Source organism: Hypanus sabinus, chromosome 21, assembly GCF_030144855.1.
Source record: "Hypanus sabinus isolate sHypSab1 chromosome 21, sHypSab1.hap1, whole genome shotgun sequence".
Lineage (NCBI taxonomy): Eukaryota > Metazoa > Chordata > Chondrichthyes > Myliobatiformes > Dasyatidae > Hypanus > Hypanus sabinus.
Window position 1 is genome coordinate 49,176,909 of NC_082726.1, and position 15,984 is coordinate 49,192,892.

At 44.0% G+C, this 15,984-nt stretch overlaps 1 protein-coding gene and 1 long non-coding RNA gene across 4 annotated transcripts in view; one reads left to right on the top strand and one right to left on the bottom strand.

Annotated features, from left to right (window-relative positions):
• Positions 1 to 15,984, top strand: part of LOC132379025 (uncharacterized) — a 70,995-nt gene that overhangs the window by 53,299 nt on the left and 1,712 nt on the right. The window contains exon 3 of one of the 2 annotated variants that reach the window (XR_009507268.1): positions 10,055 to 11,205. This is a non-coding gene — a long non-coding RNA (uncharacterized LOC132379025). Of the gene's footprint in view, positions 1 to 10,054; positions 14,251 to 15,984 lie in introns of those variants that run through there. The other variant, XR_009507267.1, reaches the window with a different exon arrangement.
• The window catches only part of spock2 (SPARC (osteonectin), cwcv and kazal like domains proteoglycan 2), a 107,025-nt gene continuing 94,248 nt past the window's right edge, over positions 3,208 to 15,984 (bottom strand). For both annotated transcript variants that reach the window (XM_059946474.1, XM_059946473.1), the window contains 3 exons: positions 14,261 to 14,323; positions 8,915 to 9,052; positions 3,208 to 7,540 (listed from right to left, as the gene is read on the bottom strand). In XM_059946474.1, coding sequence (XP_059802457.1) covers positions 7,395 to 7,540; positions 8,915 to 9,052; positions 14,261 to 14,323 — 347 coding nt within the window. In that variant the 3' untranslated portion in view covers positions 3,208 to 7,394. The remainder of the gene's footprint in view (positions 7,541 to 8,914; positions 9,053 to 14,260; positions 14,324 to 15,984) is intronic.

Sequence of the window (15,984 nt, forward strand, 5' to 3'; positions counted from 1 at the left end):
GTCCTGCTTTTCAGGTTTCCATCTAGCTCCACTAATTCCCTGTTCAGGACCTCCTACCTTTTCCTACCTATGCCATTGATGCCAATGTTCACAAAGACTTCTGGCTGCTCACCCTCCCCCTTTAGAGCACTGGGGACCTGATCCGAGATGTCCCTGACACTGGCACCGGGGAGGCAACATACCGTCCAGGTGTCTCGTTCATCTCTATAGAATCCCTTGTCTGCTCCTCTAACTATGGAATCCCCTATCCTTTCCTTCTGAGCCACAGTGTTGGACTCAGTGGCAGAGATCCGGTGGCTGTGTCTTCCCTTGGTACGTCATCCCCCTCAACAGTATCCAATGTGCTACACTTATTATTGAGGGGAGTGATCACATGGGTACTTTACATTGGCTGCCCATTTCCTTTTCCTCTCCTGACTGTCACCTAGGTAGCTTAGGGGTGGCTACCTCCCTTGAGCTGTTATCTATCACCCTTCCCGGTTTTGCTCATGAGCCAAAGGTCCTTGAGCAGGAGTTCCAGTTCCATAACGTGTTCTCTGAGGAGCTGCAGCCTCAGTGCACCTGGTGCAGACGTGGTTATCCGGGAGGCTGAATGGCTCCCAGAATTCCCACATCCCACACAAAGAACACAGCACTGCCCCGAAGCCTTTCTCGCTCCACTAACTGATGAAGAACGCAGAAGAAGAAACTTACCTCAACCAGGCCTGTTGAAGAAAAGCTTCCCCACTCTAACACTGGTCCACTCACACAATGCCTGGTCCTGGGAGGAGCTTGGTTATAAGGTTTAATGTGTTCTCAGGGCTGCTATATTTACTGCAAGTGTGGCACAGCCCCATCTTACCACCTTGGCAGTCTTCCATTTCATCTGAGGGCTCAAGATGGAATGAGTCTGATGGGGTTAAGATGCACAAATCCCTAGAAAATGTGCGCCCAAATGTTGCTCCCATCCTGATGTCTTTCTACAGACAGGAGTACATGCTGAAGGATGTTTGATGCAGCCACTGCAAGTATTCTGTGGGGAAAGACCACAATCTAGGCATTTTCTGCTACCACATGTGGAGGGATTGAGTAGGATGGGGAAGCCCCTCAAATACCAAAATGGTGCATCACCCCAGGGGGTCATCTGAGTAGCAATGGGTTTTTTTTATTTAAAAGTTAAGATTATTGAATGCATGATTATGAATGTAAAATCACAGAGAAAATCTGCAGATGCTGGAAGTCAAAACACTACACACAAAATGCTGTAGGAACTCAGCAGGCCTGGTAGCATCTATGGGAAAAAGTACAGTTGACATTAATATTTTGCTCTGTGTTTATACTTTTGAATATATTGTTTTATGAATAAAGTTTTATTTTTGAAATGGAGAAGTTGGTGAGTCATAGAGCATCACAGCAGTGAAACAGGCCTTTCTGATCATCTAGTTTGAGTGGAGCGTATTCCTGCAGTTTCCTAACTTGTACATTGCAGATATCATGAAGTCCTTGGGGTATCAGGAGGTGAGTCACTTGTAGTGTAATACCTGCTCTGGCAGCTCCAGTATTTATACCAAACACAAAGTACACTGCAGATGTTGTGGTCAAATCAACATGTACAAACAAGCTGGATGAACTCAGCAAGTCGGGCAGCATCCATTGAAACGAGCAATCAACATTTTGGGCCAAGACCCTTCATCAGGACTGAAGAAGGAGGGGGTAGGGGCCCTATAAAGGTGGGGGGGGGAGGGTGGAAGGTGCCAGGTGAAAAACCAATCAGAGGAAAGATCAAGGGGTGGGGGAGGGGATAGGCAGGAGAGGTGAAGAAGGAATGTAAGGGGAAAGCACTATGGGTAGTAGAAGAAGGCAGAATCATGAGAGAGGTGATAGGCAGCTAGAAGAGGAGAGAGTGAAAGTGGGATGGGGGAAGGGAGAGGGAGGGAATTACTGGAAGTTGGAGACTTCGATGTTCATACCAAGGGGCTGGAGACTAGCCAAATATGTCCATACATGGCCTCCTCTACTGCCATGATGAGGCCAAACTCAGGTTGCAGGAGCAACACCTCATATACCATCTGGGTAGTCTCCAGCCCCTTGGTATGAATGTTGAATTCTCCAACTTCCGGTAATTCCCTCCCTCTCCCTTCCCCCATCCCACTTTCACTCTGCCTCCTCTTCTAGCTGCCTATCACCTCTCCTGTGATTCTGCCTTCTTCTACTACCCATACTACTTTCCCCTTACATTCCTTCTTCACCTCTCCTGCCTATCCCCTCCCCCACCCCTTGATCTTTCCTCTGATTGTTTTTTCACCTGGCACCTTCCACCCTCCCCACACCTTCTTTATAGGGCCCCTGCCCCATCCTTCTTCAGACCTGACGAAGGGTCTCGGCCCAAAACATTGACTGCTCGTTTCAATGGATGCTGCCTGACCTGCTGAGTTCATCCAGCTTGTTTGTACAGTATTTATACCGATAGTCAAGTGAAGTGTCATGCCAATATTATCTCCAGGCACGGACACTTATTCCCAAGGGTTGATGGTTGGAGATGGTTCCTGTCTGGAGTCATATATCTGTTAGTGTCTGAATGTTGTCGAGGGCTTGCTATTTGCAGGCATGGCCTATATCATTTGCAGAGAAATTGCAATGGCATTGAACATTATGTAATCACAAGTGACCATCCCCACTTCTGTCCTTATGATGGAAGGTAATTCATTGATAAAGATACATGGGATGGTTAATGTTAATTCCAATAGGTAGGTGAAATATCATTGGAGTGTGGAATTCCGTCCCACGTGGTGTGGTTGAGCTGAACAGCACTGATATCTTCAAGTTTGTAGGAGAAAGGAATAGGTTGTGTTGATTTTAAGTGAAAACAAGAAACCTTGTATGGACTAAAATACCAGCAGGTACAGTATTTAAAAGGAAATGGCCTGTAGCCATTAAATGAATTAAATTAGAAAAACTACCAAATTTCTCTCTTTTTTCTTAGGAATATCCCAGTGTTTAATAAATTCTAATCACAATAAATAGGTTGGTGTAACAGCCTGTCTGGTAAACATAATCTGAATTTTAGAGGAACAATAGACAGATTAGGTTTAAATACCAGCCAGTCAACTTTGAAAAACTTAGACATGGCATCCCCATATTTACAAACAAGAGGGGAGGACCAACCAGGAACATTAAATGAGGTGTAATAAAACTTTATGTTAAACATGCCCAATAACAACACCAGTCTTCGGATAAATGGGTTATTTTATTATCAAATACAATGTAAATATTGAGAATAAGACATCTCCAAGCAGTTAACATTCAGTACAACAAGATTTATACATTCTGGGTAAATCCCATGAACCTCAAGGCATACATTAATCTATCCAGTGAATGAAATATGAGACTGAGATTGATCTACATACAGATTATTAGAGCATTATGGATTATCTCAATGGTCTACACAAGGGAGTCAGAGAGAACTCCTCACAACCATATTGTGATATTAGTGTAGGGTGTTCCTCTGACCCCTCCACCTGCTCCTCCCCCCAACCCACATTCCCTAAATATCTCTATACTGTGCAGGAGTGGGGCTGCACTCTACTTCAAACTACTCCTTGACATGACATTGCACCCTCTACATTGTGCTACACGTTGGTCATACAGTTTCAGCGGAGATGTATTGCACATTTGCTCCTTTGAAAGTCAGGCATGCAATCATAACGTTACTGTCAACATTTTTTTGCAGTAACTTCCTTTAACCATTGATCGACAGACAACAGTTGCATGTGGATGTAGACTCTGCTGTGTTTGCCTTTTCAGTTGTGTTAATATTAAAATGGATTTTTATACCAGAAAGAGAACTAAACCCTAATGTTTAGCCATATCTTAAGTGTTCACCTTTCCCTTTATATACAAAGAACACAATAAAATCTTAAGCAAGAACATAGGCATTTGTTCCTTAAGATTAAGTCCAGGTATGATTATTCTGTTATGGACCCATTCCCCCATTCTTAACTGTTGATCCATTTTCTCTCCAAACCTTAAGAAGCTCTTTAGTTCCTCCCCATATCTCAATCAGTGCTAATATCTCTAAACACAACACTAAATGTACTTAGTACTCTCTGTACTCAATCCTACAGCTTTGAGAGAACTACTAATCCACAGTGGTGAATAATATCACACCACTCTAAAATACCCGATCTTCAAATGACTTGCACTTATGAATTTGAACTACACAGGACCCATAGTCACATCACACGCACACACAACGCAAAAGTTGTCACACCCACATGGAGAAGTGAAGTATAAAAATGGAGATAGTTAATTAATTGGAGGGTGTTGAGAATGCTACGGTCAAGAGGATGGTTTCAGCAGGCCAGGTGCGCGGCTGTCAGTGCTCCGTACTACAAATCACATGAATATAAAGCAAATGTTAGCGGGAGATGGAGGAACAGTGTCGGTCAATTTAAACTGGTCAGCCCAAGCAAACGCACAACTCACTCAATCATTTTTCAGGAAAAGTGCTTGGATAACAAAGAGATAGCAGCTTATGTCGTGACCAGAATGATCTTGCTTTCAATTCCTCTGATTTAGTAACAATCCATACCGATGAAAGAGTACTGTTGCACCATGTTTGACGGTATTTTTGTGAATTTACACTTTCAGACATTTGGGAGGCCAGCAGTGGAAAACAGCTGAGGGAACCTTTACGTTTGAACGAGACCGTAAAGCAGGCAATCTTCACTGAGCCAAACATGCAAAGCTGCTCCTGACTTGTCTCCAATGAAATCGGGAGTAAAGTTTAACCAGGGGTAACATTAGGCAACTTACACCGTGATCCAAAGGGAGAGGGAAACTTTCAGGACCCCCTTGTGACCGTGCACATGACAAACCCAATTAAAGTCAGTTTCTGGAGGCTGGAGCTCTCCCCCCCCCCCCCCATGTACCCCGAGCATCTGCAATTTGTTTAGGTGAAGGCCAGTGATTTGGGAGGTCAGGATAAGGGTCGATTAGTATATGCAGATCACTGTTTGGGCCAGCGTGAACTTAAGAATCAGCACAAAAGCCTGTGTGAGTGGAGGTCAACACATGTGGATTGTGGATATGAGTGGGGGGGTGCAAAATATGAGAGGGAGGGGTCAGATCAGCATACGGGGGGTCGCTTTTGTGTGTCAGTGTATGCTTACAATGACAGCATACAGAATAGTTGGCATTAAGATAATTAAGGATTTCTTGCTTATCTTTCCAACAGAATCCTATGAACCCATGGCCCCACATCTTCCATTCCTCCAACTCACTGTAATACTTCCTCTTGAATGGCTCATGGTGATCATCCTAGTCTTTGTGTTATCAGTATTTCACCCAGTGTACCTGTGCTGGGTGAAATAAACAATCCCGCAAGACAGGGCAGTTTCTATACTGCTTTGTGTGTGAGTGTCAGCACATCCCAAGGAACTCTACTGCAACTAACAACAAAAGATTTTGTAATTCACACAGGACATCCAGGTGAATGGAGGAGCAGGAACGGGGCCATTTTACTTGCCAGAGTCTTACCTGCAGCTCAGGAGTTTTCCCTTTTTCATTGGTCTTGAGTAACAGTCCTCTGTTATCCATCAGTTAACACTTGTGGAGAAATAGCTTGCAAGCAACTAGATACAGATAAGAATGTGTGTGTACATGGGTGCATTGTGTGCATGCATATGAGAATGTCTGTGAAAGTACATTTAAGTGTGTAATTTTAAGATTATGAGTACACACGTATGCAAAGTTGTGTGTGTGTGAGAGAGAGAGAGAGAGAGAGAGAGAGAGAGAGAGAGAGAGAGAGACAGACAGACAGAGATGAGAGTATGCCCTCTTTTTAAGTACCTATTGAATTAGACAGTCATTGTTACCAACCAACCGTGTATGATTTTTGCTGGTAGTCTTTTCAATGGGATGTATGGAGAAGAAGTAGGTAGATTGTGTGTGAAGGTCAATTTAACACTGGGCACAAGCACCAATAAAACATTTCACTAACACAATACCAACAACTGCAGCGCTCTTCAATACTTGTGTACATCCATACTGCCTAGCCTTCCAGCACGAATGACTGACATTAAACTGTGTGTTTGTCAACACACTCTGTGCTCTGCTGAGGATAATGTTTCACTTTGGAATTTATTTTTGAGTCAAACCTTTCCAATGCTTTAGTTGGTCTCAAATTGCTTCTAGAGAGAAAATCAAGCCATTCCCAAAACAAAGCATTAACAGTGCCTGCCCAGTTATCCTGCCCTATGCTGAATGCATTATCACTGGGTGGCACCTACCACTGGACCAGATGCCAGCTTCAAAACCCAAGACTCAATCCTCATGCCAAGGCTCCCAGGACTAGTCTTGCCATCCCTACATTCTTCACGCGTGGCAGCAATCGGTTTTTTTGACTGCTTATGCCAAACAGGCTAGTTACGTTGACGGTGTCCCTGCCATTAACCTGTTCCACTGACACATCTGTATAGCAGTCATGGCCAAAGTCAAATTTTCACCTCAATGTGCTGTGATTGCTGCTTTTCCCCAGCCTTTGGTGGTTGTAAATTTCCCTGGGGCTGGGGGGTGTAGACACCCTGTAGCTGCTTCCTCTCTCCGCCACAGGTGTACAACTTTTAGCAATGCTACACGGCCTGAACCGGGAATTTACAAACATTAATAAAAATTCATAAAGCAACTTCCAGTGTAAAGTGAGGTGAGAGACAGCCTGCTGGGGTGGTGGGGGGGGGGAATGTCAATGTGAGGAGCAACTAGCAAGGGACACGCGGCGCAAATAATTCACTGTACGCTCAGCTATTGCTACTTCAGAATGAGACAGCTGTTCCTTATCTCGAACACTCCAAGACATTCTACAGATGCTGGAAATCCAGAGCCACACACATATACACACACGCAACACTGGAGGAACTCAACAGGTCAGACAGCATTTGTGGAGATGCATAAACAGTCGACGATCGGGCAACATGTTTCAGACCTGATGAAGAGTGCCAGCCCAAACGTCGACTGTTTATTCTTTTCCACAGATGCTGCCTGACCTGCTGAGTTCCTCCAGCATTTTGTCTGTATTTTCCTGATCTCACTATTACAATACTTTGATCATATTTCCCACAGCAGAGTCCCTCATTCAACCCCCTCCCTACTCATGCTTTGGGCTGTGGTTGGCAACTCTACTGTGGTGAGTAGGGTCACTCACTGATGGTCTCGTGCTTTTCTTGATATTACTGTGATAAATCAGTCACATGAAATAGTGCAGTTAATAGTGTCAATGATGTACTCACTGGTGCCAGGGATGTCACTGGTGATCATGTACACTGTGGGACAGTGGATGAGATAATTATCAGTCAAAGTATGAAGAGTGAGGAATATGTGTTGAACGGCTGGGAGGGCTTGCAGTAGCTGTTGCTTTTCTACCAAATGTAGCCATCATCGTCAGCCTCCCCAACTTCACCCTCCTCCTCCTCTGTTTCTTCAGCGTTCTCCTCGGCTTCCTTCTCCTCCTCGTCCTCCCATCCAACTCCGCTGCCAAAGTCTCCCGAGAAACTAATCACGTCATCTGCAAAAGAACAGGCAGAGAATCAGGTTCAGTCACCGTGTGCTAACCCTGCGGAGAAACGAGTTCAGGTCCAACTGCAGCAGCTGGGAAACTCAGAAACACAGAAACCTACAGCACATTACAGGCCCTTCGGCCCATAATGTTCACTGACCATGTAACCTACTCTAGAAGCTGCCTAGAATTTCCCTACCACATAGCTGTCTGTTTTTCTAAGCTCCGTGTACCTATCCAAGAGTCTCTTAAAAGTCCCGATTGTATCTGCCTCCACCACCTTCGCTGGCAGCACATTCCATGCACCCACCAGTCTCTATGTGAAACAATTAAATAATTCTGGAATAAAACGCCAATGCTAGTGATAGTGGCCACAAAACATGCAGCCTGTTCTCACCTGGTTGCCTAACACCCATTGGGAAAGAAATCTGAGTCAAAGTCATTCTGGCATTTTTTGTTTTATTTCAGACTTCAGGAGTAGCCTGGTACTGTAGTGATTAGCATAATGCTTTACAGCACTGGCGAACGGGGTTCAAATCACACCATGGGGTTTACCCTTCTGCCTGTGACCGTGTAGGTTTCCTCCGGGTGCTCTGGTTTTCTCCCATATTCCAAAGATGACAGATTAGTAAGGGTTAGTACGTTGTGAGCACTCTGTGCTGGTGCCACTTGCAGGCTGCTCTCCAGCATATCCTCGGACTGTGCAGGTTGTTGGCAAAGAAGATGCATTCCTCTGTATGTTTCAATGCACATGTGATAAATAAAGCTAAATCTTACCTTAAGATCTTTAAGATGTTTCGTATTTACACTATCTGCATATGGGGTGGCTCTGGCAACTTCCATCGGCCTATCAGTCCCATTCTCCCATTTAATTCCCTCTAATATATTCACTTTCAGCCATCCCATTAACACTCCTCACCCACTCTCTAAATCTCCCAGCACTCAACTTCACACGGGGTAATTTACAGAGTGGCTAATTTACCTACCAACCCAGCCATCGTTGGGATGTGGGAGGAAACTGAGGGATTGAGAGTTACCTCGCCCGGTCATTGTGTGAGCATGCAAACTCCCCACGACAGCTGCAGTGACTTGGGTCTAGTTCTGAGCTCCAGTACTGTCTGTGTGAAGTTTGCATGTTCTTCCTATGGCTAAGCGAGCTCCCCCTAAATGCTCATCCAAAACTTATGCATCTTACATCAAAAATAATCAGGACTTATGAAGGGTTTTTGCCCAAAACACTGGCTATTTATTTCTCACTGTAGATACTGTCTGACCTGCTGAGTTCCTCCAGCATTTTGTGTGTGTTGCATTTCACGGTAGGTTTCAATGTTTGTGGGACAAATAAAGGTAATCTTCAGAACTGCACAAGATGCTGGTAATTACCGCAGTCAGGGTTTCCTTTCACACGGCTTCCTGCCACCTCAATGCCTTGGTGATCGACGCACCAACACTCGCCAAAGTAGGTGTTACACTGCAGCTTCCTGTAGTATCCATCCTGATCACAGCTTGGAATGTAAGTACCTGTGGAGGAGAAAATGGTGGATACAGCTCAGTCCATCACAGGGAAAGCCCTCCCCATCACGAAGTACTGCCACAAGAAAGCAGCATCAAGTACCCCCAACGTCTAGGCCATGCCCTCTTCTCACTACCACCAGCAGACAGGAGGTCCCACGCCACTAGGAACAGTTCCAACCATCAGCCTATCCTGGACCAGCATGGACAATCTCACAACTCTGATTCCACAACCTACAGGCTCACTTTCAAGGGCACTATAAGTTATGTTCTCAGTATTTTTAAAATTTGTACTATTTATCTTCTTTTGCACATTGGTTATTTGTCAGTCTTCGTTTATGTATAGTTTGTTTGTCTTTATTTTCCTCTAAGTACCCGCAAGAAAATGAAGTGACATATACATACTTTCATGGTAAATTTGAGTATGGAATTAGTCGTGTAGACTGGGCAGAACTTGGTCAGGAAACCTTTGGAGGAGAAGGCATGTGTTTCTGTCTTCTCCTCAAGGACCTATGGACATCCCAAAACTTTCCATCGCCAGTGAAGCAGTTTCCAAGCTGCAACTCCTTGTGCAGTGTAGGAAAAGCAACAGCAAAATTGTGCACAGCAAGCTCCCATATGCAACTTTGAGATAATAAGATGTGACCTCTCTCCGAGAAGATCAATGTCTCAGAACCATGGGGATGCAATGAGCACATATTATCCTGCCTTGGAAATACATTGTTCCTTCATCAAACTGGGTCAACATCCAGACATTCGACCCTCATTCGAAGCTGAGAGTGTCTGAGGAGGAAGGAATGCCAATAAATGCCAGTGTTGGTAGTGATGCCACAGCCTGTAAATGTACAAAAGTGAACTTGTGGGGTGGGGGGGGGGCGGTGGATGAATTATCAGACAACTCCACTAAACAAACTGTCATAACTCATCTGGGTCTATATGTGTTTTTTCGTATTTGCGTAAGTGCAGCCAAGATAAATTGCAGAGTCTAATCTACTTCTCAATTTGTTCTAGCTTAGACCTTCTCAAACTGCAAACAACTAGTTATCCAAATGGCTGCCTAATCATTAACCAGCACTTATCTGCCAACCAGCCCACAGTTTGATTTGCTTTTGCAAACCATGATGATGAAAGTATTTTACAAATCCAAGTCCTGAGCTGGGTGTCGTTGCATAAAATGGAAGAACAATGGAAGAGCCTTGAACACTGCCTTGAGCGTCATTCTAATCAGAGCAGGTCTATGTCCAGTTGTGTGAGGTAGACACAGGTGCACAATTGAATATTACCTCCCCCACCCCTCACTCACACAAATTTCAACTAGATAGGTTCTTGGGTGTCAAATCTGAAGACCTATCCCGAGCCCAACATATTGATGCAATTATGAAGAGGGCATGCCAGTGACTGCATTTCATTACGAGTCTGAGGAGGTTTGGTATGTCAGATACTCCCGCAAATTTCTACAGATGTACCATGGAGGCTTACACCAGTTTCTGACATGGAGGGGCCACTGCACAGGATCGGTTAAAAAAAAGATGCAGAAGGTTGTAAACTCAGCCAGTTTCATCACAGGCACTAGCCTCCCCAAGAGCAAGGACATCTTCAAAAGGCAATGCCTCTAAAAGGTGACATCCATCATTAAGGTCCCCACATACTCTCTTCTCATTACTACCATCAGAGAGGAGGTACAGGAGCCTGAAGAAACACATTCAGCATTTCAGGAACAGGTACCTTCCCTCCTCCGTCAGGCTTCTGAGCAGAAAATGAACCTATGAACACTTCCTCACTATTTTGCCCTGTTTTTGCACTGCTTATTTATCTTTTTTATGTATTTCTTATTATAATTTATAGTATAATTTATGTATTGCAATGTACTGCTGTTGCAAAACAACAAATTTCATGACATATGTTAGTGAAGTTAATCCTGATACCGATTCTGATTTAGATGTCTCAGCTGGCCAGCAGCCGATACCGTCCAAAGCGATGTGGTAAAAGTTTCAAGAGAGAAGCACATGTTGGAGTATTTCACACAGTATCCAAGGGCCAGATACAGAGCAGGAAACATTCTTTTCCACAAGGCCTGTGGGTTCAGCAAATGAAGTGGACTATAACAACTGTGGCTCAAGAAGTCCATACTTTTGCCAGGCAACAATGAGAGAGAGGGCAAGGTAATCTAACAGGACTTGAGAACAGATACTTCAAAATTCAACAAAGTTGGCCAATCTTTCGAATACTGACCTATATAATTTTCCAATCATGTACCTTACATATCTCAAACATATACTTAATGATGCTTATTATTATACAATACTCTGAGTAGCCACTTTATTAGAAACACCTGTACACCTGCTTGTTAATGCAAATGTCTAATCAACCAATACCTCTCATAGAGGTATATAAGATGATGAGAGGCATTGATCGTGTGGATAGTCAGAGGCTTTTTCCCAGGGCTGAAATGGCTAGCACGAGAGGGCACAGTTTTAAAGTGCTTGGAAGCAGGTACAGAGGTTAAGTTTTTACGCAAAGAGTGGTGAGTACATGGAATGGGCTGTTGGCGGTGGTGGTGGAGGCGGATACGATAGGGTCTTTTAAGAGACTACTGGACAGGTACATGGAGCTTAGAAAAATAGAGGGCTATGGGTAACCCTAGGTCATTTCTAAGGTAAGGACATGTTCAGCACAGCTATGTGGGCCAAAGGGCCTGTACTGTGCTGTAGGTTTTCTATGTTTCAATCAATCATGTCGCAGCAATTTAGTGCATAAAATCACGCAGGCATGTTCAAGAGGTTCAGTTGTTCAGACCAACATCACATTGAGGAAGAAATGTGATCCAAGTGACTCTCACTGTGGAATGATCTTGCGTGACAGACGGGGTGATTTGAGTAATTCAGAAACAGCTGATTTTCTAAAAATGTTCACGCACAACAGTGTCTAGAGTTAACTGAGAATGGTGCAAAAAACCCAAAAAATATCCAGTTCAAAAAGCCTTGTTAATGAGAGAGGTCAGAGGCAAAAGAGTAGACTGGTTCAGGCTGAAATGAAGGCAACAGTAACTCAAATAACCATGTATTATAAAGGTGATGTGCAGAAGAGCATCTCTGAACACACAACACATCAAGCATTGAAGTGGATGGAATACAGCACATTAAGACCACGAGCATTTATTAGGTATCTCCTGTACTGAGCAAAGTGGCAGCTAAGTGGATATTAATAATTATTGTATAATTTGTATGATACTTATGAGTATATTTAGCAATGAATTATATAATTGTTAACATAATTTTATTTGTGTTACTGGTAAGAATGGTCATCATTTCATTGGGGTATAGGAATGATTTTTGGCAAAGTTATTTTAGACCGTATGACATAGGAGCAGAATTAGGCCAGTTGACCCCTCTAGCCTTCTCCAGCATTTGATCATAGCTAATTTATTTTCCCTCTCATCACCATTCTCCTATCTTCTCCCCATTCCCTTCGACGTCCTTACTAATCACAGACCTACTGTGTTTTATGTGATTCTTACAACGGGAAGTTACATCCGTACATGAGGGAGAAAGGACCGGTAGAAAATGTTGACAGGCAAGGTGGAGCAGGCTGGGAGGAATAGTCCAAACACATGAATAGCCTCTTTCTAACTCTGAACCTCATGTGACGTTGTAGGTTCAAGTCCCACTCCAGATATCTGATCACAAAACCCAGTCTAGTACTATTGTAGCAATTGAGATATTATCTAATGTAGACATGAACTCATTACCTTGAAGAGGAGCCTGATCTTTGTTTTAAATGGCATCCTCCATATTCTGAGGCTGAATGTCCTGGTTCTTGATTCTCCAAGCTTGGGCTGGTTTTATACAGCAATTGAGTAGACTTCAGAGAGTTCGTACATCACTCAACCTGACCTTTCAGGCCAGGAAGTCCACACTGATCACCCAGTAACCATTTTATTAACCCCCTACTTTTATTCTCCCCAAATTCCCACCAACTACTGCCCCTTCAAGATTTTACTGCTCTCCGACACACTACTGGTCAATTAACCCGTCAATCTACATGCCTATAAAACTAAGGAGCAGAATTAGGCCATTTGGCCTATTGAGTCTGCTCCACCATTTCATCATGGCTGATCCCAGATCCCATTCAACCACATACACCTGCCTACTCGCCATATCTTTTGATGCACTGACCGCTCAGGAAACAATCAACTTCTGCCTTAAATATACCCATGGACTTGACCTCCACCTCAGCCTTCTACAGATTCACCACTCTCTGGCTAAAAAATACCTCCTTATCTCTGTTCTAAAAGATCGCCCCTCAATTTTGAGGCTGTTCCCTCTAGTTCTGGATACCCCCACCATAGGAAACATCCTCTCCACATCCACCCTATCAGCATTCAGTAGGCTTCAATGAGATCGCCATGCATTCTTCTAAATTTCAGTGAGAACAGGCCCAAAGCTGCCAAACACTCCTCATGTTAACCCCTTCATTCCCAGCATCATCCTCCTGGACTCTCTCCAATGACCTCACACCCTTTCTGAGATATGTGGTCCAAAATTGGGATGTGGGAAGAAACTTGGAAACCTAGAGGAATCCCACACAGTCACAGAGAGTAACAAACACAGAATGGTGCAAGGCAGCCACCATCTATGGGGAGGAATAGAAAGTCGATGTTTTGGGTCGAGATCCCTCGTTGGGACCTGATGAAGGGTTTCAGCACAAAACATCTGCTGATTTTTCTTCTCTATAGATGCTGCCTGACCAGCAGAGGTCCTGCAGCATTGTGTGTGTGTGTGTGTGTGTGTTACTCTGGGTTTCCAGCATCTCCAGAATCTCTTTGTGTTTATCAGTCACAGGGAGAAGTGCAAACTCCTCACAGACCACCCCGGAGATTAGGAATGAACCTAAAGCTCTGAGATAACAGTTCCTCCAACTGTGTCACCCATCATTTCACACTTGTTAATATTAATGATATCACACTCCCTGAAAATTATTTAATTAACCTCATTTAAATTGATGGATCCACATCACTGGATTATTTACCTAATGCTTACGTGTCCATCAAAAAGATTGCTACATTGTCACTCCTGATTTTCTAACGATCCGATAGGGACTGCTGCAGTTACTGTTTGCACAGAAGGGTTCATTTGGCAGTGATTCCAATTCTGCAGGCTGTTAGCTACAGAATCCCCAAGGGTGTGAGGAAACTTACAGCTTCCAGCTGAGACTCACCAGGCACCTTCTGTGCTGCCTCTTGCAGTTGGATCTTTTCCAGCTCAACCAGGCAGGGGGGCTCTGCAAAGACACAAAAGAGAAAGTTCAACTGCAGCTCGCATTTATAACAATGCTATCAGACAACAGGAGGGTAGGCAACCAAATGCTGGGTCACAGTTTAGGGGTACATGTTTGTCCCTGATCCCATATTAAACTTCACCTCTGCAATTCAGTTCTGTAAGGTGATTTGACAGAGGTGTACAAGATGATGAGAGGCACGGAAAGAGTGGACAGGCAGAGACATTTCTCCAGGGTGGAAATGGCTAAAAAGATGGGGCATAATTTTAAGGTAATTGGGGGAAAGTATATGGGGGGGGGTGTCAGATGTTGTTTTTTTCACAGGTTGTGAAGGGCACGTGGAAAGCTCTGCCAAGGTGGTGGTAGATGCAGGTACATTAGGGACATTTCAGAGATTCTTAGATAAACACATGCATGAAAGAAAAATGGAGGGCTATGTGGTTTAGATTAACCTTTGAATAGGCAAAAGGGGCAGCACAATATTAAGACCATAAGCAGAAGTAGGCCAATTGGCCCACTGAGTCTACTCCGCCATTCAATTCTTCCAGTCATCCCCACTCCCCTGCCTTCTCCCCATACCTTTGATGCCCTGGCTAATCAAGAACCTATCTATCTCTGCCTTAAATGCACCCAATGACTCGGCCTCCACAGCCACTCATGGCAACAAATTCCACAGGTTTACCACCCTCTGACTAAAGTAATTTCTCTGCATCTCTGTTCTAATTGGACGTCGTTCAATCCTGAAGCCGTGCCCTCTTGTCCTAGACTCCTCTACCATGGGAAATAACTTTGCCATATCTAATCTGCTGAGGCCTTTTAACATTTGGAATGTTTCTATAAGATCTCCCCTCATTCTCCTGAACTCCAGGGAATACAGCCCAAGAGCTGCCAGTTGTTCCTCATACGGTAATCCTTTCATTTATTAGGGGCTGAAGGGCCTGTACTGTGCTGTATTGTTCTATGGAGCTGTTGCTAAATGGTTTGGCAGACCTTCAGAAAGGGGGAGAGTAGAATAAATTCAACAGATTAAGGGCTTGGTAGTTGAAAGCAGAATCAGCAATAGACAGACAGACAGACAGACAGACATACTTTATTGATCCTGAGGGAAATTGGGTTTTGTTACAGTCGCACCAACCAAGAATAGGTAGAAATATAGCAATATATAAACGCACAAATAATTAAATAATAATAATAAGTAAATTACGCCAAGTGGAAATTAATCAATGACCAGCCTATTAGCTCAGTGTGTCTGACACTCCGAGGGAGGAGTTGTAAAGTTTGATGACCAGAGGCAGGAAATCAGAGAATAGAAATGGAAGTCGAGTTTCTTTTCATATGCACAAGCGTGGTGAGGGAATGGTATTGGAGTGGTTAGTTTAACACTTTACAGCACCAGTAACCTAGGTTCAATTCCCACCAGTACCTGTAAGGAGTTTGTATGTTCTCCCTGTGACCAGGTGGGTTTCCTCCAGGTGCCCTGTTTTCCTCTCACATTCCAAAGACCTACAGCTTAGGCTTAGAAAATTGTGGGCATGCTATATGGGCACTGGAAGCGGTACTTGCAGGTTGCCCCAGCACATCCTCATACTGCATTGGTCATTGATACAAAGGATGCATTTCACTGTATGTTTCAATTCATGTGACAAATAAAGCTTACTTCTGGT